Source organism: Carettochelys insculpta, chromosome 26 (assembly GCF_033958435.1).
Source record: "Carettochelys insculpta isolate YL-2023 chromosome 26, ASM3395843v1, whole genome shotgun sequence".
In the NCBI taxonomy this organism is placed as follows: domain Eukaryota; kingdom Metazoa; phylum Chordata; order Testudines; family Carettochelyidae; genus Carettochelys; species Carettochelys insculpta.
Genome location: NC_134162.1, coordinates 1,713,126 through 1,739,674, shown reverse-complemented (window position 1 = coordinate 1,739,674; position 26,549 = coordinate 1,713,126). Strand labels below are relative to the sequence as shown.

Sequence of the window (26,549 nt, the reverse complement as noted above, 5' to 3'; positions counted from 1 at the left end):
CGAGCCCAAGTCAGTTCTCACAGCACACAAGTTTTCTCCAATCTATTCACCCACCCCTCCTGATTCACTGCACACAGACAGGGTGGAGCACTCGGCTTCAGAAATCCTCCTTTTTTGGCCACAAGATGTCTCATTTAAAGGTCCCCAAAACAAGACCCCAAAAGGAGCCACTTCTGAAAATTGGTTTTAAGAGCAAAAACAAGGGTGGGACCTTTAGAGAGACAATGGGAACATCTACAATCATATTAGATTCAGAGATTTCCCAGGACTTATTCAAAACAAACATCAATGGGCCAGAGATCTCTTCTGCCAACTGCTTTAGGCCTTTTAGATTCAAGTTGTCCAGGCCTGCTGATATAAAACTTGGTCACAACTGTTTCATGTCCTCCTCAGTAATTCACCATCCTCACCTGATGAACATATCATCCTGATTCTTTCCAAATACAGACCAGAAATATTTATTGAACACTTCTGTCCTATTTGTTAATATAACAATGACGACAACCTAAGCAACTCCTATGTAAAACCTCCCAGTTTTCATTCAGGTTTTCTATCTGAATTCCCTTCCCCATCAATGTCACTCAGATCATTCCTCAGCTTTGGGAAATTAGCCCCAGGAAGCACCAAGGATAAATATATTGGTGGTTGGTGCAGTCATCCGAGAGTCCATATTGATAAGCTAAGTTTGGAAATAAAGTGTAAATGCATAATAGAGACGGCGATTAACCACAGGAGCAATTTCACAATGGTCATAGTAAATTCACCATCATGGACAATTCTAAAATCAAGATTGGCTGTTTTTAACTAAAAGATTGTCTCTAGGAACTCTTTTGGGGCAGTTCTCACAGCTCTGTTTTACAGGAAGTCCAACTGGATGATCCCAGTGGCCCTGCCCGACCTTGGAATCATCAATTGATTAATATAATCAGGATGTGATTCTCAGTCCTCTAGGCACCCACCAACTTCTCATCCAGAGATCAGTCAGTTTTTATAACGATGGCCAAAATGGAGCCATCTTGAGCTGGTGCGATAAATGTGTTAATTCTGCCCTTAAAATTGTAATGATATTTCTCTACTGGCTGCAGAAGACTTCCTCAGAAGTTCTCCCAAAACGTAAGTTGCCATAAAACATGTTTTTTCTCTCCACACGTTCCAAACAGGGAATTAAGGCGTAACTGATCCTAAACTTGCGTTTGAGTCGGTCTATTTTACACCACGTCTACCGTGGGAAGCTATTTCCAAATAATCAAAATCGAGTTGACTCCTGAAATCACTAAATCAAAATAATGCGTCCACACTATGGCTACATAAGAACCATTTCTAACAAAAAGCAGTCAAGTAGCGCTTTAAAGACGAGCAAAACAATTTATTAGGTGAGCTTTCGTGGGACAGACCCACGAAAGCTCACCTAATAAATTGTTTTGCTCGTCTTTAAAGCGCTACTTGACTGCTTTTTGTTTTGATAGTATACAGACTAGCACGGCTCCCTCTCTGTTACTACTTCTAAATAAGCATGACTCCTTATGGCCCTGGGCTATACGAGCAGCCAGTTTTGAAATAAGGTCTGTTATTTCAAAGTAATGGGTGTGGTCGTATGGACGTTCGCTTGCTATTTCGAAATAAGTGGCCTTATTTTGAAATAGCCTCACCAGTGCCCCATCCTGGACTCTGTTAATTAGCATATTGCTTCATATGCATTCAAAATCCTGCCCTTCCGAGTTGTCAATAGCTCTAAAACATGGTGTTCAATGTAGAACACTGCCTATTTATTTCATTCCGGTGTCCACGGTAGACAGATTTCAAAACACTACTTAAACATTGTCATGCTTCAGGGAATAAGCTCTTAATGGTCAGGAGGAATTTCCCTCTATGGGCAGGATGTGTTATTGCAGAATTACTTGCACTTTCCTTTGCTTCAACAGGTTCTGGCCACTATCAGGAGGGGAATGGGAGCTGATCTGGGCTGGCAGTTTCTATATTCTCACTCACTTGCCTTCCCAACTATCTATTTGTTAGGTAATTTGACCCCCCTCCATCCATCCCACCTGGATCTATGGCTCACAGATACAGATCTCAGCTTATGTTCTTCCCTACACAGCAGAGCAGTCTGCTCCCTCTCAGCCAGCCAGCACATCAAGCACAAACCCAAGCAGGAAGCTGCCGGCGGTGGGCTGGGTGGTACTTACTACTTGCTTAGCTCATCACAGCGAGCAGTGAGCGTGACAATCTGGTGGAGTTAGAAAGAAGAGAGCATTGAAAGACAGACACAAGCAAGCACACAGACGGGAGATTAACAGAGAGGCTGTGATGGGCTCTCAACTCCCTCTGACTTCGCTGCATGTCATGGGCACTCAGAGGGAGTCAGGAACCTAAGTGGCTTGGGGGAGCTGGCCCTGGACATTTCACAGAAGTGAACCCAGAGCAAAGATGTACTGAAAGGAGGACTAGAACTAGGTAGGAGGCTGGAAATGCCCTGGCCAGCCTGCCACCATTAGCATGGTCCACAGGTGTCAGGAGATACCATGGCTTCATTGGTACAACTTTTTAACCAGTTACTGGAGCCAGAGCTGAATCCCATTTGCTAAGACACCAGCTGCGTCCTCCCAAGGTTTAGCGAAGTGCTGCATGGGCCAAGAGAGGGTGGTGGTGGGAAAACAATGTTAGTGAAACCTGGGTGCCCTGGAACATGATAGTCAAATGCTATTTCAAAGCCAGTTCAGCTATCAGTTCCCTGGGCTAGGACCGGGCATAAAAGAATCCAGCAATCAGGAGATCTGAGAGTGTACTGAGCTGGTGCCTGGGTGTTTGGGGCTTAGACAACTTCTGGCTGGTTAGATGGTCCCAGGAATCTGCATCCAGCAGGCTGCTTTGCAGGGTTGGTAGCTGGAGTCCTGTGGTGCCCATGAGTCATTCACTAAAAGATCTTGGGGTCGCAATCTCAGCTGGCACAAATGGGTGTAACTCTGCTGGATCAATAGTGCTTTGCCGATTTGCACCAGCTGAGGATCTGGCTCGGCTCGCCTCAGCGCTTCGGCCCTGCACGTTCAGAGAGCTGGGTTCAAATCCAGGTTAGTGACTGGGGAGCTCAGCTCACCCCTGGATGAACCATTATCCACAGAGCAAAACCCCAGCTGCCACCCTCAGGAGAAGGGGGGCACTCTGCTTGGCTTTTCCTGTGATAGAGGAACAGGCCGGGCACCACCCCCTGAACCACCACAGGCCTCCCCACGGCAGACAGGGGGAGCTGAGTCAGAACAAGCCTCACCTCGTATTTCTGCCGCTTGAACTTTTCCTGCAGGTCGAATTTCTCAGCCTCCAGGTTGTAGATGCTCTGCCACAGCTCCTTGGCCTTGTCCCTGTGGGGAGAGCCCCGGGGAGCCAGGGAGCAGATGTGGAGGAGGGCATGGGGGCCATGCCATTCACCGAGCCACACACGGTTCTGACCCCCACTGGGCTGCAAGCTCTGCCCCCCTCCCCCTTACTCCAGCAGGGTAGGTACAGGCTGGGGGCTCGGAAGTTCAGTCCCAACCAGCAACTGCAGTAGCTGCACAATGGCACCTTCCCCTGCCTGCAGTGAGAGCAATGCCGGGTAATGCATCGTACAGCTCCCAGCACTGTGCCCCCACTGCCTTTCAGGGCTCCCCCCACGGCAGCACCTCCCCATGGAGGCCACAGCTCAGTCTGGAGCGCTGGCCCTGGTGATGCAGGCTGCTGCCCCAGCCTGTGTGAGGAGGGAGGCAGCTGGCCGTGCCTGGGTGGGCCGTGCGGGGGTCAGGGGAAGTGGGCAGGTTGAGTTGCTGCCCTTCTGGGTTAGTGACGCAGAGTTCCTGGGCTCAAGCAGGTGGTCCCAGCCTGACAGGCTTGGGGGGTTCCTGCCTCCCCCTGCTCCCCATCCCCTCACCTCAACTTCTCTTCACTCAGGTGGTCGATATTCAGGGGCTTCCTCCGCTCGCTGAGGATTTTCTTCTTCTTCTCCCGCTCCGTTTGCTTCTTCCCACTCTTCTTCTCTGTCTGGAAACAGCAGCTGTCCCGAGTCAGAGGGAATTAACTGTCCTCCAACCCTCCCCCGGAGCTTGGCTCGCCCACCCCTTCCGGGCTGGAGAGAGTCCCACAGCCCCATGGCATGGGGAGGCTCTCAAGAGGGCACCCAGGGAGCTGAGCAAGGTGCCCATCCACCATCCACTTTGACCCAGCCAGACTTTGGCTGGCGCTGTGGCGGTGGTGGGTACGAGATGGGGATTCAGTGAGGCAGGAGGTCTAATCCCAGCTCTTCTGATGACCTGCTGGGGTTAGCACTTGCCAGCTCTGTGACTCAGTTTCCCTTTCCAATCTTTGTCTGAGCTTGTGAGCCGTTTTGGGGGGTCAGGGACTATCTCACTGGGGACACAGGCACCTGGCACAAGGGAGCCCGATCTCAGCTGGGCCTCCAGGTGGAGCTGCAATACTACCAAAAATGGCATGTCTCCCCCGAGGGCTTCGACGAGGGGGTGACAACCTGCCAGCTGAGTGCCCTGCACTGAGAAGAGCAAGGAGGCTGCCCGAGAGGACTGGCACGTTCTGTCTAAAGGGGTAGGGGAGTGGGCAGCGTTCAATGAGCACAGGAAATTAGGCCCTGGCTGGTGGCTTCCGTGAGCCTCACTTCTCTCTCGCAGCAAGACAGCTGGGCGCTGGAACGTTCTGACCTGAGCACAACGTCCTCGCAAAGAGCAAAGGGGGCAGAACGGTGCGGGGGTGAGTGCTCAGGGCCCTCCTCCATCGTCCCCTTAATGCTCCACTTGGGGGTCATCCGGTCGTGGGAATTTTCCCAGCATGCCCTTCTACAGGTGGTCTCTTTAGCTGTGGGATGAAGCTCACAGTCCTAAGGCAGCCATCTCCCACTGGGCTGCTGCAGGGGACTCCTCTCCTGGTGCTAATCCATCCTTGGCGTCTTTGGGTTGTTTTTCCCCTGGTGCTGTGCCTGCCTCCAGCCACTCAGTAATGCCAGCTCCAAGGGCTGCAGCCCCCGAGAGCACAGGGACCTCTGGTTTTCAGGAGCCCAGACAAAGGGACAGAATGAGGCGCGGGCAGGGCAGGCAGCTGTAACATGAGAACAGCCTCTGCCTGGCATGGCCCAGGTCACAGGGATCCCCTGGCACTGCTGGCTGCCACAGCGACTGGGCATGCTGCAAAGAGATACAGGCAGACGAGGGCCCTGGGTTTGCATCTCGTCCCCAGATAGAAGGCAGGCAGGAGACACACACGCACACACACCCCCACCCACCCATCCCACCAGGTGGGGAGTCTGGTTACCACCGCCACGGCTGGCCCCTGAGCTGGAATGGTACCTTCTGCAGGTAGCCCCCAAAATGCAGCATGTTGGAGAAAGCCTTCTTTTTCTTGGCCTCCTCTTCAGCCCTCTTCCTGGCCTCCTCTTCCTCTCGGCGGGCTCTCTCTTCCTGTCGGGGCAGAGCCAGAGTGAGAGGGGTCTAAAGAGGAGCCAGGGTACTCTGCTGCCGGGAGCCTACAGATGGCCACACGCCCGACTACAGGCTGCATGGAAACGTGCCACAAGAACCACTTATATTCCCACCTTGCAAGAGAAGCAGTCACCCACCAGCTGTGAGCAACTCCCCCGATGTAGCATCGGCCTGGACAATGAGCTTTGTCACCATGTCAATGCTACTGCTTAAGGTCACTGTAAGTGGTGCAGGCTCCTGGCTGAGTGAGGCACTGGCCAAGAGGGAGGAGCACCTCGTGCTGAAGCAAATGCCACTATCACCATCTTCAGAGGGAACGTAGCACCTTAAAGACTAAGGATTTATTCAGTGACGAGCTTTCGTGGGGCAGACCCACTTCTTCAGATCAATTTCATTTCCAAAACAGACTGGCATTGATAAATACAGAAGACCAAAAAGAAAAAAAAAAAATTGCAATTAAAACTGACGAATCAAATAGGATTGAAGGAAGAGAGGGAGAGGTGGGGGGATGTTAATTGTCCTGTCTGGGATAATTGAGCATCAAAGGAAGGGAAGCAGACCTTGTAATGTGTGAGGTAGTTGATGTCTCTGCTGGTCACATGTTAATGTGTCAAATTTGAATATGAACTCTAACTCACAAATCTCTCTCTAGTCTGTTGTTAAATTCCTTTTGTTCCAGGACACCAATTCTCAGGTCTTTAGCAGAATGGTCCACTCACCGACTGGCTTACATGTACTGACTTTCTTGATCTATTCTTTGGTGAAGGTTTTGCCCAGTCTGTCCAATGCACATAGTGTCAGGGTGTTGTTGGCGTGCGCACGCACACACGCACACACGCACACACACACACACACACACCCCCAACAGCCCAGCCCAAGGCTGTGGCTCAGAATGTCTTGGCCTCAGCCGAGCTTTGAGTGCCCCCACTGGCTGATCTATCCCCCCACATCCCTGTGCAGCTAGAAGGAAGGGCCCTGCACGCCGAGAAGGGGGAACAGCAGCTTCGCCCACGAACAGGACAGCTGGGAAAAGCCCAGACCAGCTCCATCACTGAGGGTTGTGACACCCTTCCTCTGCCGGACACTCACAGCCAAACGGGCCTGGCGCTCCTTCTCCCGCTCGCTGCGTATCCGCTGCTGCTCTGCCCGCTCTGCTCGCCGCTGCTCCTGCAGGGGGAAACGGCTGGAGCTTAGGGGCCAGGGGATGACCGTGGGCCCAGGGATAGCTCCACCGTGGGCCCAAGGGAGAGCACTTCCTCTGTTGGTATGCCTGCTTCCCCACCATGGGGCTCTGCTGTGCCCAGACACGCCCGGGCAGCGGGGTGCTGGGCGGCAGGACACGACCCCATCTGGGGCTGAGTAATGAAAGAGCGGCCGCTTTCCAAGCCCCAGGATCCTGATATCTCCAGGTGCCTCAATCTGGATCAGACTTGGTCCCCTACCCCAGGTCAGCATCTTGCACTTTTAGAGCCCCATCCTGCTCCCATGTCTTCAGCAGGGGCAGAATACAGCCCTGTGCTTGGGTGAGGGGAGAGCAATGACACCATCGGGGCCCTCTGGACATACGATTCGGTCCTTGAGGAAGATCAACTCCTCTTCCTCCTTCTTCCTGTTCTCGAAGTGGGCATTGATGAGACCCTGCAGCTCGTTCAGATCCTTCTCCATGCGCTTGCGGTGAATGTCCTGCAGCGAACAAGGCACTGAGCCAGCCAATGCCAAAGCCTCCCAGAGCAACAGCCCCCAGGGCTCTGTGGGAGCCAGGGCTATGAAATAAGGAGAACAGGTGCTGGCAGACAGCCCTGGGACCGGGCAAAGGCCCAGAGGTACTTGCAGACATGGTACTAGGTCTGCTGGCTGTGTACCCAGAGGGGCTGGCAGATTCAGCACTGTGTAGGTGTGCTCGGTACCTGGCTGGAGGGGCTAGGGGATATTTGCATGAAAGGGCATTTAATGCCAGCCTGACAGCTGAAGCCCACAGCTCCCCCAACAGCACAGGCTCAGAGGCCTTTTGGCTCCCCAGTACTCACATCAAAATCCACTTTCTCCCCATCTGGGATCTTGGGAGGCACCAGGTTTGGCATGAAGAGCCTGCAATCAGAAGTAGAAAGGAATGAGCCTCTGTTGCCTTGGAACCCCTGTTTGAGGACCATGCCCTTGTTTAATGCCAGCTAGGAGCAGCTCTGTTGGAGGTTAATCTTCTATTCATACGGCCCTGTTAGGCAGCACGGCACTGTGAAAAGTGGCAGAAGGCACGGTGTGTGTGTGTAATTCAATGGGGAGAGGCTAGCAGGGAGTTAATTTACTATTAGCTACTTATGATCTTCACAGGCCTAGAGTCAACTGCCTAGATAACTGGGTTTATAGAGTGATAATGTCATTTTGGCATGTTCTACCACGACAACGGGCTCATGCCCCATGGGGCCAAGCAGAAATAAATAATTATGCAAGTTTTTCGCGGCTGAAAACCTGGAAGATAAACCTTGCAGAAGATGTCATTTGTACATACACCCAGCATAGGCAAAGAGCAGGTCGTTTTCAGCTCAGCCCAATGGAGGAAGTGGAGGTTTTGGGCGGGGAAAGAGCAGTTGGGAGGGCAACTAAAATGATTAAGGGTTTGCAACGGGTCCCATATGAGGAGAGGCTAGAGAGACTGGGACTTTTCAGTCTAGAAAAGAGGAGACAGAGGCGATATGATAGAGGTATATAAAATCATGAATGGTGTGGAGAAAGTGAATACAGAAAAGTTATTTACTTGTTCCCATAATATAAGAACTAGAGGACACCAAATGAAATTAATGGGTAGCAGGTTCAAAACTAATAAAAGAAAGGTTTTCTTCACACAGCGCACAGTCAACCTGTGGAACTCCTTACCAGAGGACGCTGTGAAGGCCAGGACTCTAACAGGAGTTTGAAAAAGAGCTCGATAAATGTTTGGAGGTTAGGTCCATAGATGGCTATTAGCAAGGGGTAAGGTATGGTGCCTAGCCTTTTGTTGAAGGTGGGAGATGGATGGCAGGAGACAAATCGCTTGATCATTGTCTTTGGTTCACCTCCTCTGGGGCACCAGGCATTGGCTACTGTCGGCAGACAGGATACTGGGCTAGGTGGACCTTTGGTCTGACCCAGTATGGCCGTTCTTATGTTCTTATTGATTAGACAATGAAAGCAGCTGTCCCTCGGCACCAACCCCTTCTCCCCCTAGGTCCATTTCACAAGGAGCATCATGCAACATCCAGAACCACTCTGGCGGGTGGCCAGCTGAAGAGGGGTTGCAGGAGTCAGGGGCAGAAGAATCCCAAGCATTGTTACCGGCTGAAGACTGAGTGGCTCAGCAGCAAGTATGACGAAGAGGGACCTAGGGGTTATGGTGGATGAAAGGCTGGATATGAGTAAACAGTGTGCCCTTGTAGCCAAGAAGGCCGACGGCATTTAGGGTGCATTAGGAAGCGCATTTTGAGCGGATCCAGAGAAGTTGTTATTCCCCTCTATTAGGCACTGTTGAGGCCACATCTGGAGTAGTGTGTCCAGTTTTGGACCCCCCACTGTAAAAAGGATGTGGATTTGCTGGAGCGGGTTCAGTGGAGGGCAACACAAATGATTAAGGGTCTGGAGCACAAGAGCTATGAGGAGAGGCTGAGGGATTTGGGCTTGTTTAGTTTATAGAAGAGAAGACTTAGAGGTGATTTAATAGCAGCCTTCAACTTCCTGAAGGGGAGCTCTAAAGAGGAGGATGAGAAACTGTTCTCAGTGGAGTCAGATGGCAGAACAAGGAGCAATGGTCTGAAGTTACAGAGGGGGAGCAGGAGGTTGGATATTAGGAAAAACTACTTCCCCAGGAGGGTGGTGAAGCACTGGAATGCGTTATTGAGAGAGGTGGTAGATTCTCCATCTCTTGAGGTTTTTAAGTCCCAGATTGACAAAGGTCCTGGCTGGGACGATTTAGTTGGGTTGATCCTGCTTTAGGCAGGAGGCTGGACTAGATGACCCCTGAGGTCCGTTCCAGCCCTAGGATTCTGTGATACACCTGACTGCTGGGCCCAGAGCTGTCCATACATGGAAGCGCCAGTGTTTGACTACAAAGGGATTTCTGAAGGAACCTGAAGCCCTTCCTGGCTGGCGGGGAGCCTGGGGTGCAGATTCTGACTCTCAAGCCAACTCCAGCTTTGAAGGAGTTTTACTTCAGGCACATCCCTCGTTCTGAGCCCTGCTCTGCTGGAGCACGGTGTGTGGATGGCGCTTGCTGGCTGGTATTGCCCAGGCTTTCCCCAGAACTCTTCTTGTTCCTTTGGACCAATGTTCTCGCCAATCTTTTCCCAGCCGTGTGCAGAATAAGTTTTGTTGCGGCGCTGAGGAATGTGCAGCAGTGCACCACCAGTGGAAAGACACGCTGCCAGCTGTGAGCACAGTGAGGGCCCTGCTAATGAGCTAGGTGGCATTTGACTCTCTCCTGGGTGGCTGCCCCCGTGCACAGCGTACAGGGAACACTGCTTTGGACCCCAGAGACAAGAGGTCGTTGCTAGTCCATCAGCAAAAGCACTGTAGTTGCATCTCCAGACCAGCTAAGCACCCACCCAGCCATTGTTATGCAGCAGCATTATAGCCTGGGCTTAGCAAGCTGAGCCTACCTGGCAACACTAGGAAGGACAGGGAGGGAGGAAAGAAGAGAAGGTTTAGAAGGGTGTCTCCTTGCTGGGGGGCTACCCCACTCAGTGCTCTGTCCAGCTCACAGGGAATTGGCTTCCCAGGGAAGGTCCCCTTCCCTCTGTCCTCTGTTTTCCTCTCTCTTTCCCTTCTCCCCCACCCATTCACACTCCCACTTTCTCTCCTGTGTTTCCTCTATTCTGCACGTATCCATCCCCCTTCCTTTCCCCTTGGCTCACTCCCGTAGTTGTGGCACCGCACACAGCCCCTGCCCTGCCGCGCACGCACAATCCCAGCTTCCCGGCCCGCTAAATCAAACACGTTTCCACTTACTTGGGCTTTGGCTTGGACTCTCCTGCAGGTCCCCCGCAAGCAAAGAGAAACACGGCGTTAATGGCAGACAGAGGGTTTCCCCTCCAGGGGCAATGCCAGCAAAGGGCCAGGCCCACCCATAACCCCTCTGTTCTGCAGCAAGCTGTGGGCAAGCCAGCAGCCCGGAGAAATGCGTGGCACAGTCGGGTGCTGAACTAGGGCTGGGATGGGCCTCCCGCTGGTGTTGAGAGAGAGTGCTGGCTCCTTCCCTCCGGCCCATCTCCCCTTGGGGCCCTGGGAGGCAGAGATGTGTTACCTTCTCCAGACTCCTGCTCTCGCTCCCCCTCGCCACCTGTGGGGGACACAGAGCTTCAGCCCCCGATCCACACCTGCGCAGCCTGCCAGGCCACCGCACCTGCCCTGCTCTCCAGGAGGCAGCACAGCGGGCGTGGCGGCGGAAGACTTTGCCTGCAGAGGCAATTCCCACCACCTGGATTTTTAGTGCTTCTGTTCTGGGGACGCCGTGGGCCTCAGCTGAGCCAAAGGGGGTGAATGAGCATGAAGGGGTGGAGCTGAGCAACTGACCATGCATGGCAACTTGTCCAACACATTGAGCATTTGCTACTGTGCCAGCCCCAGCATCAAAATTCCTGTCCCGCCAGGGGCAGGCTGGGCACCTCTGGGTGCCGTGTGAGAAGGGGCGAGAAGGTTACAACAGGAGCTCCAACACACACACACGAGCAGGGTGAGGGCAGCTCCCAACGCCTGCTCCCCATGGAAGGGGCGGAAGTAGATGCCCTGGGAACGACAGAGGCTTGGCTGTGGGGGAACACACGCAAACGTGTTGTGCCGGTCTGGCTCAGGTGGCCTGATGCTGCAAGGTGCTGAGCGCCCTTATTGCTATTCCCGGTAGCAGGATGCCAGAGCGCTCTGCAGCCTGTAGGGCGCATGCAGGGCTCTTCGGGACAGATTTTGCTTCTGCAAATCCCGCTTGGTCCCTCTCTGTGCTGTTAAGCGCCTCGATCCTTTTAAAAATCTGGCCCTGAGGGCGAGATGGTGCTCGGAGCACTACGGGAATGTGGGTAAATCCCTGCCGAAAACCGGCCGCATGAGTCCTGGGGGCTTTCAGCGGTGACAACCCTGCTTCCTTCCACTCCACACCCTAGCTCACTTGGAAAGCCTGCGAGTCCCAAACAAACGTTTCCATTTCCCGCCCTGGTGCCGAAGCCCTGGAAGCAGGCGAGTGTTCCCTTCTTTGCACACCGTGCGCGATATTCTCCCCTGTGCCGCACAAGACTAGATTACAGCAATATCACACGGCCCTTGGGGCTGCGTGGACCCTCCGCGGGGGGCAGGCGAGGGGAGATCCCACCTCGCTGGCAGCCTTCGCACAGCAGGCGTTAGAGACTCCATTCTTAGCAGCAGCAGAATTTGAGGCAGACAGGGGGCCCTGGGGTCAGACCAGGGAGATCAGTGTGCAGAGACCCCTCTCCCCATCTTGCCTTTACCTTCTTTTTCTTTCGTGTCGTCTTCATGTTCTATTTTAGAAGCAGAGAAGAGAATGAGATCAGAGCCGGGCCATGAGCGCGGAGCCATTAGGGGACACTGACGTGGGATGCGTCCGCCCTGAGAAATTCCTCACAGTCTTTGCATGGTCTGGGGCCGCCCAGCTGGCCGGTTGGTATTGAAATATCCCAGCCCAGAGAGCTCTGGCAGCTTTTGCACAGCATGGGGGCAGATTCCGATACCAGTCCTGCTGGCGTCTCTCGGGAGGGGGCCCCAGGAAACTAGCAAAGTGGGGCTGGATTTCCAGCGTCCGTACAGAGATCAGAATCTGGCCTTAAGCCTGGGAACTAAGGGGCTGAGGCCTCTCCAGCTGCAGAAACTGCTACTTCTCTTTATTTACCCTGCAGGGTGAAGGGCGCTGTACACCTCCCAGAGACCCATATGGAGCCCCCCCCACCGTGTAAAGCCCCTGGGCTGTTCACACTGCTCAGTGCCGAACTGAGAGGCTTGGGATCTAAACTTCCTAAGATCTGGAGGGCTGGGGGACGGGGAGAGGGAACAGTTTCCCCTGAGGGCTACCTTTGGGTCCATCCCCTGCTAAACCACAGCTCCTCTGCAAGATCAGCCCCCTGCCAGTCTGGTAGGTGCCCCCATCTGTGCTGAGCTACAGTGGACCGGGCTGTTCCAGGGCCCAGCTAGGGCCTGGGCGGAGGTGCACCACCAATACAACACAGGCTGCCCACTGTGGGGACTCTGCTAAGCAGTGGGGCAGCAACTCAGTCTCTGGGGAGCACAGTTTATGGGGAGCACAGTTCTCGACTCAAGCCGTGAGCTCCGGAGGGCCCGCTCTAGCCCCTGCTGTCAGCTGAGCTGGTGGGCATTACGAAAACCACTGGGCCTGGAGAGGGTCGGCAGTCACTGGAGCCAGGGCTCTGCTCGCAAGGGGCCAGTCTGCTGAGCAAGCTGGGAAGGAGGAGTTTGCTGCAGTTTGCAAAGGGCTGACTGCCTATTCCCCCTCCAGCCCCAGTAGAAAAGAGCAGCCCCAGGGGGCATGGAGCCTTGGGGAGCAGCTCGGATGCAGTTTCTCCAGGGCTCTTTGGGGAGCGGTGCAGCTGGGAATATGGAGAGCAGGAGTACGACTCGGACACGAGGCCTGCAGAGGAAACCAAGACCCCTTATGTTTGGGTGCAGCGTTGGCTTTGTTTTCCCTAGCCTGACCACCAGTGCAGCTGGGCCAGCGTAATGGGGTATCCCGCCTACAGGCAACGCGCTCTTGGATCTCAACTCAGATGTCTCGCACATCCTAGAGACAGTTCAGCAAAGCACCGACAATCAAATTGACAGAATTCCTGGTGCCTTCACAGTGGGAGCTGAGGGGCTCAGCACCTCACAGGATTGGCCCTGGATCTACCTTTGACATTAACATGCTGGAAGCTGCACCAGAATCCCAGCACAGGTCCTACACGTCCTTGAGTTTTTCCTGCTCAGCTCTGAAAACCAAGCCAGAGAAGAGGCACCCCTGGCAGGCATGAACTGGGCAGAGGGAGGCCTCACCTAGAGGCTCAGCCACATACCTTCTGCTGGTGTTTCCACAGCATCGTCTTCCACCTCCTCCATGTGCTCTTCTTGGTCTGCAGAACAATGTGCAAGTTGAGGGTTGCAGCTGAGGCTGATGTATAAAAGTACATGTTATAGTGACCGGCCACGTAGAGAAAGGCAACGTGGCCATGGAATGGACAGAGGAGATGGTTCAGTTTGCATGAAATGGGGATTTACCTGAACTTCCACTCCACACTCTGACCTTGGGTTTTACTGATGGGGGAGGGTGGAGAGGTAATGTCCCCCTCATTTCCACGCGACTGTGCCCTGCCATATTCCCAGCATGGCTAGAAGGGGAAGGGGCCAAATGCAGGTAGGCTTTCTTGGTATTTCCAAAAGGGTCTGACAGGGTCACATTGGGACACCCAGTTGAGATCCACCAGTCTTCAGGGCAGTAAGGGACACAATATGCTATTCTTCCCGGGGGGGTGCAGGGAGGGGACAATTTTCAATGTTCTCTCGCAGGCCCATGGGCAGGGCACACATGCATGAAAGGTGCAAATGAACACACCCCCTGCCCCGCGTCTGGTTTCGCTCCCTTCCTTACTGCTGCCCAGTGCAGGGGAAGCCTGCAGGGCATAATGGGGGAACACAAGGCAGCCTGGGAGTCGTAGTTTCTTGACCAGCTCCCGAACTAGAGAGCTGGCCCTAGAGCCGGGAAGGGGCTACATTTTCCAGCATGCCCTTGGCCACTAGCAGCACGAAAGTGAGGGGCCAAGTATTTTGGAATATTGTTTTTCACTTATGCTGCTACAGCAAAATCCCAGGAGGTAATTTCTGTAAATCCTTTATTACTGAATACATTTTTAATACATCATAATAAAATCATTTTTACCAGTCACTATTTCCACCCAAAGTTTTCATTACCCTCTCTTATGCACACCTATTGCATAACTGTTTTGAACTCCTTTATAGTAGAAACAACCTGTGGTCCACATTTACAAAATGCACACACCCACATCCCAGAAAGTCCTGCATACAGGCCTGTCTTTTACCACTTCTAGGCTAAAGACAATGTGGCCTTGGTGAGCACCTGAGGAAACTGCCTTTAATCATTCCCCCCTTACCCTATCACATGCTCTATTTATACCACTGGTGTCTCTGAGGGTGTGTCTACACAGCCAAGTCATTTCAGAATAGCTGTTGTTCCGAAATAACTTTGCCAGCACCTACACAACACAGCCACTCTTTGGAAATAGCACACGGCTTGTTTCAAATTTCTTAAACCTCATTCTATGAGGAAGAACACCTATTCCGAAAGAGCCATTTCAGAATAAGAAGTCGCCCTGTGGCGCCTTATAACATATTTTGAAGCATAAGCTTCCATGGGTAAAAACCCACTACCCACCAAAGCTTATGCTCCAAAATATCTGTTCGTCCATAAGGTGCCATGGGACTTCTTGTTGTTCTTGAAGATACAGACTAACACGGCCACTTCTCTGATACATTTCAGAATAAGGGCTGTGTACACAGGGAATAAGAGCTGTTTCGAAAGAAAGTATTCTGGAATAGTTTATTCTGAAATAATTCTGCTGTGCAGACATGGTATTTCAGATTAGAACCCCTGGAAGCACTGCTTTTAGGGGCGCTAATCAAAAATACGATATATTGTGTGTGGACACACTATTTTGGAGTAACAACAGAAAGAAAGCTGTGCTAGTCTATATACTATCAAAACAAAAAAAACAAAAAAAAGCACTGAAGTAGCACTTTAAAAACTAACAAAATAATTTATTAGGTGAGCTTTTGTGGGACAGACCCACTTCTTCAGACCGTAGCCAGACCAGAACAGACTCAATAAGGCAAAGAGAACCAAAAATAGTAATCAAGGTTGACAAATCAGGAAAAAAAAATTATGAAGGTGAGCAAAGTAGAAAGGAGAGGGGTGGGGGGGAAGCGTTTTACTGACGAGGAATTTTCACAACAGTCTTGAAAGAGAGGCTGCTGACCTCTCTCATATTCAAATTTAACACGTGGTTTGAACCGGGATGTGAATTTTCTGGGTCATTACAGGGGTTCTTTTGCATACTTGATTTAAATCTAATTCTTGACACACACACACACACCCCACCCCTCTACTCTCTGGTTTGCTCACCTTGATAATTTTTTTTCCTGATTTGTCCACCTTGATTACTGTTTTTGGTTCTCTGTGCCTTATATATTGAGTCTGTTCTGGTCTGGCTATGGTCTGAAGTGGGTCTGTCGCACGAAAGCTCATCACCTAATAAATTATTTTGTTAGTCTTTAAAGTGCTACTTTACTGCTTTTTTAATTTTGGAGTAAATTTTCCTGATTCCGGGGCTTCTCTCTTGTGTGGACTTGTTATTCTGAAATAGCTTGTTTTGGAATAACTCCAGAATAAGCTATTCTGGAATAACTTTGATGTGTAGACATACCCCGAGTGCCTCCTTGCAACGGATGCAGCATTACTGCAGAGTGTTGCGCCTAGAGGAGATGCTGGTGAGCAAGTGGGGCTGTAAGAAGGGATTTAAAAGCACTGGTGCTGCATGGAGGAAAGAAAAAGGAACAGAAGAAAGGAACCAAATAATGGGAGAGTTCAGCGAGTGGATGAAATTTATAAATACAAAGAGCCAGAATGGACTCAGCTGAGATCTTAGGGCAGAAGGAAGGAGGGAGAAGAAGATATATCAAGTAACCCCAAGAGACCATAGTAAGAAGAAAGAGGTCCCACCCCATTCCCTAGATAGCGCAGGTCTGGGCACACAACCAAGCCACAGACATTCTGTGAGCGCAGCGTTGGCAAGCAGTGGGGAAGTGAAAGAAGAAATGTTTTACTACCGTCATCTTCCTCTAGCCATTCTTCCTCTTCTTAACCGTGGAAAGTGGCAACAGCAAAAGGAGTAAGCGCAAAAGGTTAGTCAGGTATCAAAGCGGAGGCATCTAGTTTTCTACTGAGCTCCACTTCCTGCCTTATGGCCTAAAGCTTTCTCGGCGTTTATCAGATCCTGCAGTGCAGGGTGTAACCCAGGGGTTAATAAAACCCTAGAACAATAAAGCGTTTTGTCTGACATACAGCGTGCATGTACACCCCCCCCCCGCCCCGCCAGGGAAGGTTGCAGAACTGCTCAATGCATCAAAAAAAGCTTCAGCTTTCATTCATTCATTCATACTGAAAAAGCAGCTGACTCACGCTCATCTGCCACTCACAGAAGTAAGCTGAGATTCCAGCTTCTGGTCAGTTACGACATTATTTTTGCCAACAGGCCCAACCTGCAAAAGTTTTCAGTCCTGAATTTCCCCCAGTGCTCAGACCCGAGGGTTTAGGAGAGGCCTCTCCAGTCATCGTCACTAATAAAGCAAAGGTCAAATAAACACAGGGTGAAATTCAGACCTGTGCAGAGGCCCCGGCCACTTAAATCGCCCCTCGGGCCTGTGGGCTGAGCCAGTCGCCGGGAATTTCACCCTACCTGAACATCAGTTGAAGTAAAGCTTGTTTAAAAACCGGAAGCAACATTTCCAGGACCTTTGTACACAGTGATCGCACCGTTCTGCCCACCTGCAGTCATGCCCAGCTAAGCCATTCCAAGCAAAACATGAAACAAAGCATCTAAATAAGTAACCCATAGTCACCACCCCATCCCCTTGCCCTCCTTTCCCTTCCATGCAACAGGAGAAAAGCCTACCTTCTTCAATAGCCTCCTCTGCGGGAAAGAGAAAGCGGAGAGAGAGAGCAGGTTATTGAGAGCAGGTTGTATCGATCATTTTATAGCTTCAGTCTGTGCTACTGTACTCTTCCTCTTACCTTCCTGTTCCCTGCAAAGCAGAAGGAATAAAAATTGGATTCCTTTCCCCCACCGATTGGTCCCAGGGACAGGGGGTTATAGGGGAGGAAGGGGGCTGCTCAGGATTTTTCGATATGTTGTATTTTAATTGAAAACTGCCCACTTGTTAAAACAAGCAATTGTCAAAAAACAACGTCAGTTTCAACCAACCAATCTCCCAGTTCAGAAAAAAGTCTGGGAAAAATGTTTTGCAATTTGACTCCATCAGCCAAGGATCGAACAGAGACTGGGAGCGGCTGGCTCATTACAAAAGCAGTTTCTCTGCTCTTGATGTTCACACCTCCACACTAGCATCTGACATGGGCCACATCCCCCGACTGACCTGACCTGTTTTCTCCTCTCTTGATCTCTACTTCTGATAATGGGCCATTTCCACTCTGAGTGAATAGACCTTGTCAGCTCTGGCCCTCCCTTTTACTGAGACCCCCCGCCCTTCTTTAAATCCTCCTCTGAACGCCTCTCACCCTGACACGCATCTGATGAAGCAGGTCTTTACCCACGAAAGCTTATGCTCCAAAATATCTGTTAGTCTATAAAGGTCCCACAGGGCTTCTTGTTGGTTTTGCAACTGTGTAAGTAGAAATTCACTAAAGGAAACACTCTGGTTCAGAATGAATTTTCAGTTCAAAATGTAAGCTCATTAGCCACGGGAGAAGAGTCAAAAAGACAAGAGTCAAAATCCAAACAAAACTGTTCAACATGCTGACAAATGGATTGATCAGAATTTTGGGGGTTTTTTGACTCACAAATATTTGAGATTTTTATTTTGCATCCTTGTTTGAGATTGGGAAGAATTTTGGACTCAAAAATATTTGCAAGATGAGAAAGCCTGTTTCCAACGTACCTTTACTCGGTGGGGACAGTTTCAAAGTTTAATACTCCTTTGTGTTTGGTCCCCCTTGTTACGCGACAGCAGAAAGGGGACCGTGCTGGAAGATTTTGGTCTGCATCCAGACCTCGGCTTTCCAAAAACCGCCCCCACCGAGTAAAGGTACATTGGAAACAGGCTCTCTCATCTTGCAAATATTTTTGAGAGTCCAAAATTCTTCCCAATCTCAAACAAGGATGAAGAATGAAAAACTCAAATATTTGTGAGTCAAAACACCCCAAAATCCTGATCAATCCATTTGTCAGCATTTTGAACTGTTTTGTTTGGACCTGGGGGCTTGGGTCACACCCACCGGAGGTTTGGTAAAGAGAAAAACAAGATCAAACACACCTCATCATGGCTTCCTGACCTGCGAGGCTGTGCCTCACTATGAAAAGTTCTGTCTAAAAACTAGTGGCTATTGTCGTTTGTACTAATGCAAACATCAGTCATTCCTACACCTCCAGACAGGCTGAGGCAATAAAGAGAACGGAGGGCTCTCTATGGGACTTGATGCAGTTGCAGCATAATTATAATGACAGCTGTGGAGCGAGGGCATGCTGTCCCCCCGCATCCAGGGGTCTGGGCATGGGAGAAAATATTGGAACGTACAGCACTTACTCTTCGTATTCTTCAATGATTTCTTCAACGTCCGACATTTTCAACGATCTAGCAGGGAAAAAGTACCCCGAGAGCACATGTTGAAAGCAACACCGAAAACCAAAGTAGCACCATCAGTCATTCATTGTTAGACGCATGGGAAAAGAGTTGCTGTGCCTGCCTGGGATGAGCTCTGGGCAGCGCTGTAGTTGGATGATTTTCAGTGGTGCTGAGCAGCGTTCCCGCGAACTTTTTTTCCATCCGTGGGTGTAATCAGTTTTATGTGCACCAAGGTATGTGCAGATACGCACCACCCCATAGAAAGACGTGCTGCCCACGGGAGCACTGTGCCAACCCTCTGAGCAGCACCTGAATTTCTCATGGGTGGCCACCCAAGGACTCGTCTTACAGAGAACACTGGTGCTGAGCACCGTCTAAAAGCTCTGCTCCCCACCTCTGAAAATCAGGCCAAGTTGGCATCCAGAAATCGGGGCACCCAAAATGAGTGGCTGGGTTCAAAAATGCAGTTGATTTTTGAGATATTTACGGTAACTCACCTACCACCAGAGAAGCCTGAATTGCCTGGCAAAGACTCAAATATGTGTTGGGGGAATTCTGACTTTGATTCACTTGTGTCTTGCTCCACACTCCCATCTCCTCCTCTCTGCTTGCCCCACAAATCTCACTGCAGCCAGACCCATCCCCTCTTCCTATTCCCCACACCTGGCCCTGAGCTGCCATGTGCTTTGGAGAGTCCTGGAGGCAGTGAAGTCTGGAGCCAGAGTTGAATTCGATGGCACCCTCCTCCATCAGTAAAACCCAAAGGTCAGAGTCTGGGGTGGAAGTTCAGGTAGATCCCCATTTTATGCAGCCTGAACCATCTCCTCCCTCCGCTCCATGGCCACATTAGATGGCATGGAAAGCCGGTTGCTTATGGCATGAATAAATCCCCCAACTTCCCGGCTTTTGCACAGAAAGTCATTTGTCATTTGGGACTTTTTGCTTTTCCCACGCACACCATGAGTTGTGGGGTACAAGTGGAGGTGCAGCACAGGGGTGGAACAGTTTGGCTTTCCCAACCTGAGGGCCACCTGGCGCTGTTCTGGCCACCAGCCCTGCCTTCGAAACTGGGGGCTGGCAGCCAAATGGCTCAGGAGCCACTTAAAAACTCCTGCAAGGTATCTAGAGCAGTGGTTCCCAGCTGGCAGTCTGTAGACCCCTGGGGGTCCTTGGGGAGATTGAAAAAAAAATAGAAGAAAGAAAAATCATAGAAAATAAATTTAAAGTAAATTGTAAAGTTAAATCAATTGTTTTTAAATTAAATATCTTACAATAGCGTTATTAATTGCTGTCCAAAAAAATCTACAGTATGGTGCCTTTGCGTGACGAAACAAGTGCAAGGGTTAGAGGCATACAAACATCAGCCAGCCCCTCAATGGGCATCGGTGGCTGAAATCAGGCTTGCCGAAGAGAGAGGAGGCTGGTGTGGAGGCTTCACTCTCCCAAGTGGAACGTCCAACTGTTAATTATTTGCGTCTCCTTTAAGGAGCGTACGCAGCAGCTGGGACTGGCTTTGCTGGGGGGCAGTGAATGGTATGGGGAGGTGACTGGGGATCCATGAACAGTTTGGGGGTCCACGCTAGTTGCAAGGCTGGGAATCAGGGCCCTAGAGAACATTCCTGTGGGTTTTGAGCAGCTTGGAGTGACTCGACCACATTAGGACGCAGCAGGATATGGACCATGGATCCTCGGCCAGAACAAAATGGCCACTTGTGTCCTGCAGGAAGTCCTAGAAGGAGGCTGGGGAGTCAGGGGATGCCACTGCCAATGGAATCCCTTTCCAGGCCTCCTTTTTGGGGGTGGCCAGGTGCACCTGAACCCCCTGTTGAGTGAGGGGGGAGGGTGACGTAGCTGGGGGACAATTGCCCATTCCCGAGAGGCTCTGTGCTTGACGCAGCCAGGTAGAAGCAGCCAGAATTACCTCACAAAGAAAAAGGACGTAACCCAGCCCCAAGCCTAAATGCATCTTGGCCGAGTTAAGCCTTCCTGCGTCCCGACCCCCTCCCTTTCCCCTCTCTATAGCTCACCAACATAGTTCTCCTTAAATAGGAAGTTAGAGCTTAAGACCATCCGCAGCCAGCTCTGATAACACCGAGCCTGGCTCAGGGTACAGAACAACCTGTCTGCACAGAGATGAGGTAAGAGAGCTGTGCTGAGTGGGAAAGGCAGGGGAGGACGCTCAGCCCATTCATCTCAGGATGGAGGCCAGCTCATGCCCAGCCACCCTTTTCCCTTCTGTCCCCTTGAACACATGCCTTGGCACTGGCTTTTTCCTCACAGAAATGAGCCACTTTCCCCTCAGAGAAGCTCGCACGGCATCTCCAGCCTTGAAGCTCAGAGCTCACATTAGCTCCTCCGAGGTGCTGCTTACCCTGGGTCCCAGCCCCTTCCCAGAGGCCTAGCAACATTCACCAGCTGTTCGAACACCCTGTAATCTTAAACCCACCGCGGCCGTGCACAGAAAAGAACGTGAAGCCTCCCTAAACTCTCTTGCCAGCTTTCCAAACCCTGTCAAGGAGAAGGTTGTCCTGTCTGCATGCGTACGTTGCAGCGAGCAGGTAGCACTGGGAACTGGGAGTCCAGGCTCCTAGATTCTGTTCCTAGCTGTGCTCCTGACCTGCCCTGGGATGCTGGGAAGTCGCTTCAGGTGTGGCTGTAGCACAGGAAAAACCCTGCAGCAGCAACTCCCAGAGCCTAGGTGCATTGACTGCAGCTGCATGGCTAAAAATAGTCAAGTAGACTTTTGCATTCAGACCCCAGTTCCAAGACACTCTTCCCCTTGTTGAGTTTTGCAGCCTGAGCTCCAGCCAGAGCAGGAACATCTACACAGCTATTTTTAGCGCTGCAGCCCAAGCCCAGTCAATGGCCCCTGGCTCTGAGCTGAGGAGTTTACTCCAAAATGTAATGTACCATTAAGCCACAATCCTCCAAGGCATTTAGAGTCTTCGTTCCCATTGAAATCCATGGAAGTTCAAAGCCTGAACACCTTTGAGGATCTGGGCATTAACTCTTCTCTGCCTCTGTAAAATGGAGACAATGCGCAATCAGAGGCTTTTAGTTCTTCCAGTGAAAAGACAGATACCACCCAATTATTATTTCCATTGGAGTCCTAGGCATCTGCTTTCATTATCTTTCTCCAGCCAGCCGAGAAAGTAACTCAAAACCTGCCTTTGCAATGTGACTGTAAACCAAGAGCTGCCACTCACCAGGGATCTGGGGCTCTTAACTGAAAAAGCCCAACATGAAATGAAAGCAAAAACAGTAGCTAGGAACCAGTTAAAAAGCTAAAAGCGGGGCTGGGTTTCACAACGTGATCTGGATTCTCAGCTCCATCTACTCTGTATATAATCTTTGGTTTATTGGACAGTATCAGAAGCTACCTACTACTGGGGTTTCTAAGTAGACCCTAGAATTCCTCATGGCCCAATCATACAGAAATAGCATGAGGAAACATTTAGGAAACACAAGGCTGCTCTTTGAGCACTGGGGAAGTGCTTTAAATCTGAAGTGACAATGTTCAAACATATTTTGGAACATAAGCTTTCATGGGGAAAGACCCTCTTCGTCACCACAAAAGCTGATGCTCCAAAATATCTGTTAGTCTATAAAGGTGCCACAGGACTTGTTGTTGTTCTCAAAGACACAGACTAACACGGCGACCTTTCTGAAAATGTTCAAACAGCTAAGAGAGCCTTGCTGGCGAATCTTAACTCAGCAGTGATGCAAACAAAGCCACTTTGCTCCCAGCAATTATTTTATTACCCATTGCCTTGGACTCTACAGCTCTACCTGTGGCACTCTGAACACAGACCTGGAAAGTCAGGGAGTTTCCAAAGGTCCACGTGAACGCTCTGCACTCTGAGTTCTGTGCTCAAACCACCCCAAAGTGGCTCTCTGCCCAAGTCAGTCATTTTTGCTGCATTCCCGCCTGATGCCATTGAGGAAGTTAAGCCCCATCCCCCGAGTCTTGCCTGACTCCCAGCTCATTGAAACTTGTCTGAACCTTTGCCAAGCCTTCTGCTGACTCCCAGAACCCCAAACTAGATGAAACTTTCCAGCCAAACCCCAAGTTTCAGGCACTTCTACAAATAACTCCCATGTGTCAAACCACCTGTAAGAAAATCAGCTCTGTTGTACTAGGGCCCCTTTTCCAAAGCTGTGTAACAGCTGATCCTGGCACCATCTTTTCAATATTTATGACTCCAGCTGGGTAAGAGAGGCTGAAGCCTAAAAGAACTTTACTGTCTAAATCCAGATTCAGAAACACTGACAGAAAAGACCTATTACATGCTGTGGTCCAGCCTAGAATTGGTCCTCAAGCAACAGGATAGTACTCTGCTGTTTCTCGTGTTAAGCCTTATAAGTGATGAGCCTCCCAGCTATTCCTTTAGAGGTCAGAGTCTGAGCGACGGTGCTGCTGGTATGGCTGTCAGTATCTAAGAAACAATTAGTATTTCAACAGTGGCATAACCACCTTCCACATTGTAATAGATCTGACCACTAGGCAATTTCTCCATGGCAAATGCTCATTTTAAGTGCCTTCCATTAATCCTAGTTCTCTTGGTAATTCCTGATGCTTCCTGGTGTTTACATCTTTCACATACTGCTAGCTGGCTCACACATCCTCACCCTCTTGCTAAAAAAGTTTCTACCATTCAGTTCCCAAACATCAAGCCCTTCTGCATGACCCTTTTTTGTAAAGAAGCACTCAAGGCTGTCCTGGACAGAGTTGGGCAAAAATATGAATGTTTGCGAATAAGTTAGATGACTTTTCTTCAGCTGTGTTCGTTTCCCCACAAGATCCCAACAAATCACTTTAGCAGAGGCTGCAACATTTAAGCAAATATTCAAGAAAAAAAGCAAAATTCTGTGATATTTGTGCCAGAAACTTGATTTCAGGGGTTACCTACAGCCAGGCATACGTACTATGCACTCTGCATGTTTCGCAAAGATGAATTGCCAGTATCATTCAGCACATGACATACACAGTGTTAAAAATACATTTGCACAGAACTTTTAATTACATGCTTCTGAACTACAAAGAAATTCCAGGACATCTGGGGACAATTCATAAAACAAAGAGCTAAATATGTTATTTGCAGCCAGTAATCACCCAGCTTTAACTGAGGATTGAATGTTTCAAAACACTTTTTCCAAACCATTCACTCTAGGGTTTATTTTGGAGACAAATGCTCTCTGGCATGTTGGACAGAGCAGACTAGATGACCCCAAAAGTCCCTTCCAACATTGCAATCTATGAAGTCTTGTTTTGGCTTTAATGTACTTGTCAACAGTGCTCTAATGCAGATGAGTTTAGAACTGCATTACCTAGGTAACAAATCATCATTGTACAGGAAATGATCCACTAGGTCTATTTCCAAATGCTTGGCTCCGGAACGCTTATGCAAAGAACAATGCAAAAAAAAAAAAAATCCATTGCCACTAAGTAGTTTAATTTGCCACTTGGACAATTCACAGCGTTGGGTGGTAGCACAACTGTCCTGCACTGTGCTCTCTGCCTGCCAAGGAGGGTGCTGGTAGTGTAACAGTCTCTTGGGTATCAATAGCATTTGCCTCATCCCAAAGCAATTTACATACACAATAGGCTTTGAGCTCCTCATTTATCCTCCCCTCTTTGCCCATCCCACTGTAAACCCAGGGTAACTTCACTACAGTGACAGCAACGAAGGGTCCTGTGGCACCTTATAGACTAACAGAAAAGTTTTGAGCATGAGCTTTCGTGAGCACAGACTCACTTCATCACATGCTGGTCTTGGAAATCTGCAGGGCCAGGTAGAAATAAGCCAGAGCAAGGGTGGGGATAACAAGGTTAGCTCAGTCAGCAAGGGTGAGGCTCACTACCAGCAGTTGATCTGGAGGTGTGAACACCAAGGGAGGGGAAGCTGCTTTTGTATTTAGCCAGCCATTCGCCGTCTTTGTTTAAGCCTGAGCTGAGGGCGTCGAATTTGCAGATGAATTGTAGCTCAAACTTCTCTTTGGAGTCTGGTCCTGAAATTTCTTTGCTGTAGGATAGCTACTTTTAAGTCTGCTACTGTGTGGCCTGGGAGACTGAAGTGCTCTCCTACGGGTTTTTGATTTCCAAGACCAGCATCTGATGAAGTGAGTCTGCACTCACGAAAGCTCATGCTCAAAACTTTCCTGTTAGTCTATAAAGTGCCACAGGACCCATTTTGCCGTTACAGATCCAGACTAACACGGCTCCCCCTCCAATACTTGTCCACCACAGTGATGACTTAGTGGGGGCTGATCCTGCTTGAAGCAGGTGGCTGGACTCGACCTCCTGAGGTCCCTTCCAGCCCTGGGATTCTGTGAAAGTCAATGGAGCTGCACTCGCACGAGAAGACTTGTGCCCCACTCAGCGGAATCACTTTGGCATAGGCCACTATCACTGGAAGAGTTGGCCACAGAGGTTGGGGCTGACCCCTGTTCTGCCTCTGGGCCATTAACACCTCAGTCTAGCAGCTGGCCATGGGCCCATTTTAAGGGGGGGGGTGGCGCTGCCCCATAAGCCTGGCAGGCTGTGATGAGGCAGCCTCCTTACCTCTTGCCCAGGAGACAGGTGGGTCCCTCGCCGCCGAGCAGGAGCCAGTGCAATCTGAGAAAGGCAGCTGGGGAGAGCGAGGCTTTAAGGCAGCTCTGCAGCCCACCCTGCCAGACGCCTGATTGGAGGAATGCGAGCGTGGCAGGGCTTGGCCTGCAAACAGTTGCTGCTATTTCGGCAGCATGGACCACAGCCTCCTGTGCAACTCTTCCCCGCCCCCCCGGAGCCCATATAAGCCCAGGCCGTGGTATGGCCTCAGAGAATTGCTATTTTAAACCCGCTGGCTGAGACAGACCAGTCCCCACGGGCTGACACAAGCCAGCCAGCTGTCACTTCAAGTGGCCCGAACTCCGATAAGCAAAGCGCTCTTGCCCCGAGGAGCTGGTTTCAGACGCAGGGTGCTGCTAGCCTGTGAATCTCAGCGTGGGGCCTCCCGTAGGAGGCACAGAAGCATGGGGGCACTCAAAGGTCGGCGTCATAAGCACCAGCAAGCCCAGATGTCCTGCCAGCTCCCCTAGGGCTGCCTGGAGCTCAGAGCCAGAGCTCTCAGTTCTCCCCTGCAGCTGGGCCCAGCCTACCACAAGGAGGGGCTCTCTGCTGTCTGAGCCACCCAGGTCAGGTGAGGAGTAGTAGTAGGCGGCATCCTTCAGTCCGCAGAGACTATGGATTGCGCGTATCATATCCTTTGTTTCAATTGAGGGCTTTATTTACAGCATCGGCTGTGACTATGAAGACCCACCCGAGAGTGACAGTCCTTGCTGCATCTCTTGCAAATGTGGTGGGTGTCTGGCAAGTCCTTATTGTGCTTTCTGTGCGCTCGCTTCTCCTCTGCTAGCTGTCTGACCCTCACCTCGCCCTTCTGAAGGCCCTTGTGTAACCCCTGCCTCCATCTGCTGCGGTCGTCTGCTGCTTCTTCCCAGTTGTGAAGCTCGATGTCTGCCTCTCTGAGGTCTCTCTTGCAGACATCTTTGTAGTGCAACTGGGGGCGCCCGGGAGGTCTTTTGCCAGAGGCTAGCTCACCATACAGGACGTCTTTTGGAATCCTTCCATCGTTCATCCTGTGGACGTGGCCAAGCCAGCGGAGCCAACGCTGCCTGAGGAGGGTGTGCATGGCTGGGATTCCAGCTTGCTCGAGGACAGCG

At 50.8% G+C, this 26,549-nt stretch overlaps 1 protein-coding gene across 8 annotated transcripts in view; it reads right to left on the bottom strand.

The window, feature by feature from the left end:
• TNNT2 (troponin T2, cardiac type) overlaps positions 1–17,221 on the bottom strand; it is a 41,961-nt gene extending 24,740 nt beyond the window's left edge. For 5 of the 8 annotated variants that reach the window (XM_074977292.1, XM_074977288.1, XM_074977289.1 and 2 more), the window contains exons 1-11: positions 17,159–17,220; positions 13,490–13,546; positions 11,918–11,947; positions 10,726–10,761; positions 10,431–10,452; positions 7,484–7,544; positions 7,023–7,139; positions 6,546–6,623; positions 5,325–5,435; positions 3,902–4,011; positions 3,266–3,356 (exon numbers count right to left, since the gene is read on the bottom strand). In XM_074977292.1, the coding sequence (XP_074833393.1) occupies positions 3,266–3,356; positions 3,902–4,011; positions 5,325–5,435; positions 6,546–6,623; positions 7,023–7,139; positions 7,484–7,544; positions 10,431–10,452; positions 10,726–10,761; positions 11,918–11,947; positions 13,490–13,532 (699 nt within the window). In that variant the 5' untranslated portion in view covers positions 13,533–13,546; positions 17,159–17,220. Of the gene's footprint in view, positions 1–2,186; positions 2,228–3,265; positions 3,357–3,901; positions 4,012–5,324; positions 5,436–6,545; positions 6,624–7,022; positions 7,140–7,483; positions 7,545–10,430; positions 10,453–10,725; positions 10,762–11,917; positions 11,948–13,489; positions 13,547–17,158 lie in introns of all 8 variants that reach the window. The other 3 variants (XM_074977286.1, XM_074977287.1, XM_074977290.1) reach the window with 2 other exon arrangements.
• Between the last annotated feature and the right edge of the window lie 9,328 nt (positions 17,222–26,549).